The sequence below is a fragment of the Portunus trituberculatus genome, chromosome 42 (assembly GCF_017591435.1).
Source record: "Portunus trituberculatus isolate SZX2019 chromosome 42, ASM1759143v1, whole genome shotgun sequence".
Classification (NCBI taxonomy): domain Eukaryota; kingdom Metazoa; phylum Arthropoda; class Malacostraca; order Decapoda; family Portunidae; genus Portunus; species Portunus trituberculatus.
Window position 1 is genome coordinate 22,962,215 of NC_059296.1, and position 2,500 is coordinate 22,964,714.

Consider the following 2,500-nt stretch of genomic DNA (forward strand, 5'->3'; position numbering starts at 1 on the left):
TGGAATGAGCTCCCTCACTATATTACCACATCCGGAAGCCTACACAGTTTCAAATCTAGTCTTAGAAATCTACTGTTAAATGTGTTGAATTAGGTCTCCACATTTGTATTTATTTTTTACACTATCTAGCTAGATTTCACATTTTAACATTTCTCCAATATTTTAATTTTGTTTCTAGTCTTATTTTAGTTTTAACTTTATTTTAGGTACTATTTTATAGTATTTCTCGTAGATTTTATCACATCATTTTAGCATTATGGCCTTACGCTAAGTTGATGATGTAGCTACATTTGCTTTCTTATTTTACTTGTACTTGTGTATGATCAAATGAATAACCATGTTTCATGGAATAAACAATATTATTATTATTATTATTATTATTATTAATATATGAAAACACTGACCCAATGCCACGGTAACAAGCAGGCAGAGTACGAGAGTCTTCATGATTGCCCACGATGGAGAAAAGTGTATCTGCCTGCGATGATAATTCTTCTTATATGTAATAGTGTCCAAGGGAATGATAAATATGCTTGTGGGAAAATTTCTCATCCTTTTCCTTGTCAAGAGATGCGATATGATGATGGGATTGTAGTGAACCACACTACTACTACTACTACTACTACTACTACTACTACTACTACTACTACTACTACTACTACTACTACTACTACTACTACTACTACTACTACTACTACTACTACTACTACTACTACTACTACTACTACTACTACTGCTGCTGCTGCTACCACTACTACTACCACCACGCTAATCCGGCCCAGGTGTGGAACTACCTAAGCCGGGCCAGGTGCAGTGACCTGACCCCAGCTGGACGGTGTGAGGTCACGGGCCGGATGCTCAGCCAAGGACTCCCCAGTCAGCACCGAAACTCCGGGACATACGCACCACTCGACTCATCTCCTCTCGCTTGTGTGTACACTAATAAACAGCAGTAATGTACATCTCTAGTTTACCTCTCCATCCGTGTCTTGGCTAGTCAGAGAATACTACATTTGGTGACCCCGAGAGTGTAGCCTTGACGCGTGATGGAGCAGTGCAGTGCATTCAGTGACATATTGCGTGTGCCGCCCTTCACCTATGATGTCGAGGCCTGGTTCCTGTACCTCGAAGCTGTGTGGGCCGGCGCGGACCTCCCTGACCTCCAGCGATACCAGGCGGTTGTCCGGGCACTCCCCTCAGAAGTGGTCGCTCGTCTGTACAGTGTCCTCTCCAACCTGCCGGAGGCAGACAGGTATGGCGCCCTTAAGTCGGCCATCACGGGGGTCTTTGGGCGGTCCCGCGAAGCCTGTTTCGCCGCACTTGACTCAGCTCGGTATGACGGCGGCCGCCCGTCGGCACTCCTGGCGAGGTTGTCCGCCCTGAACAGGGCGGCAGGGTTCCCGTGGTCGGAGGAGATGGTGCGCCACAAACTCTCCTCTCTCCTGCCGCAGCCTGTCCGTCTCCAGCTGGCGGCTGCCCCACAGGCCCTCTCCTTGGAGGAATTCTCGGCCCTCGTGGACAGAGTGCACGAGGCCCACGTGGTGTCGCCCCCAGCAGACCCCGCCCCGGCCTGCCTGTGCCCCGTCAACGCCGCGGCCCCGACGGACCAGCCAACCGCACCAGCGGAATCTCTCTCTCTCCACGTCCTCCAGCAACAGGCGGCGGTGACCTCGGGGGCTCGCCGTAACCCACCCCTGGCTGCAGTGCCCAGCTCCACTGAGACCCGCCTTGCTTCGGTGGAGGCCTCCCTGCGGCGCCTGGAAGCTCTGCTCGCCCGCTCTCCTACCCAGACGGACGCTGGGGTCTGTTTCTACCACAGGCGTTTCGGGGAGGAGGCACGCAGCTGCCGACCGCCATGTGCTTGGCCCCGCCAGGGAAACGGGGCGGGCGGGGGCCGCTAACACCATTGCCCGCCCCCGCCTCTCTTCCTCGTCTTTGCCCCGACCCGTTGCCCCGCCGCCCTATCTCCGCCTTGTCTCCGCCAGCTGTACAGCCTGCCCCGGGCCCCACGGAATCTGCACCGCCTCCGCCGCTGGCCCCGCAATGTTCCATGACGCGCCCGCGTCCCCTGGACGGCCTACTGTCGCCCACACGTCGTCCCCGCCGGCGAAGCAGCGGTCCCGGGATGGCCGGGCCCCGTCTCCTCCACCATCACGTCTGCAGCCTACTGGTGGCCGGGCTTCCGCGCAGCCCACCCATCTGCGAGTCTCAGCTGAGCGCGCCCCTTCGCAGCCTTCGGTCGGCGCCAGGCACCCCTACTGGCCGTCCGCTCCTCCGCAGCCCGCGGAGGGCTTTGCCTCGGTCCCGCCGCCGGGGCCCCGTCAGCCCACTCCCAGCTCTTCTGACTCCCCTGCGCCGTCACCTCCGCCGCAGCACCCAGAGTGGTTTCCCGCCAGCCAGCGCCCGCTTCTCTGGGTGAGAGACATTTGCTCCGGGGCCCGTTTTCTGGTGGATTCCGGGGCAGAGGTGAGTGTGGTTCCGGCAGCGGACACTGACCGCC

General features: G+C 56.6%; 1 protein-coding gene across 1 annotated transcript; it reads left to right on the forward strand.

Annotated features, from left to right (window-relative positions):
• The first annotated feature begins 1,046 nt into the window (after nt 1-1,046).
• LOC123517386 lies at nt 1,047-1,901 on the forward strand. Its single transcript, XM_045277397.1, has one exon. The coding sequence runs from the start codon at nt 1,047-1,049 to the stop codon at nt 1,899-1,901; it is 855 nt and encodes a 284-aa protein (XP_045133332.1).
• The last annotated feature ends 599 nt before the right edge of the window (nt 1,902-2,500 follow it).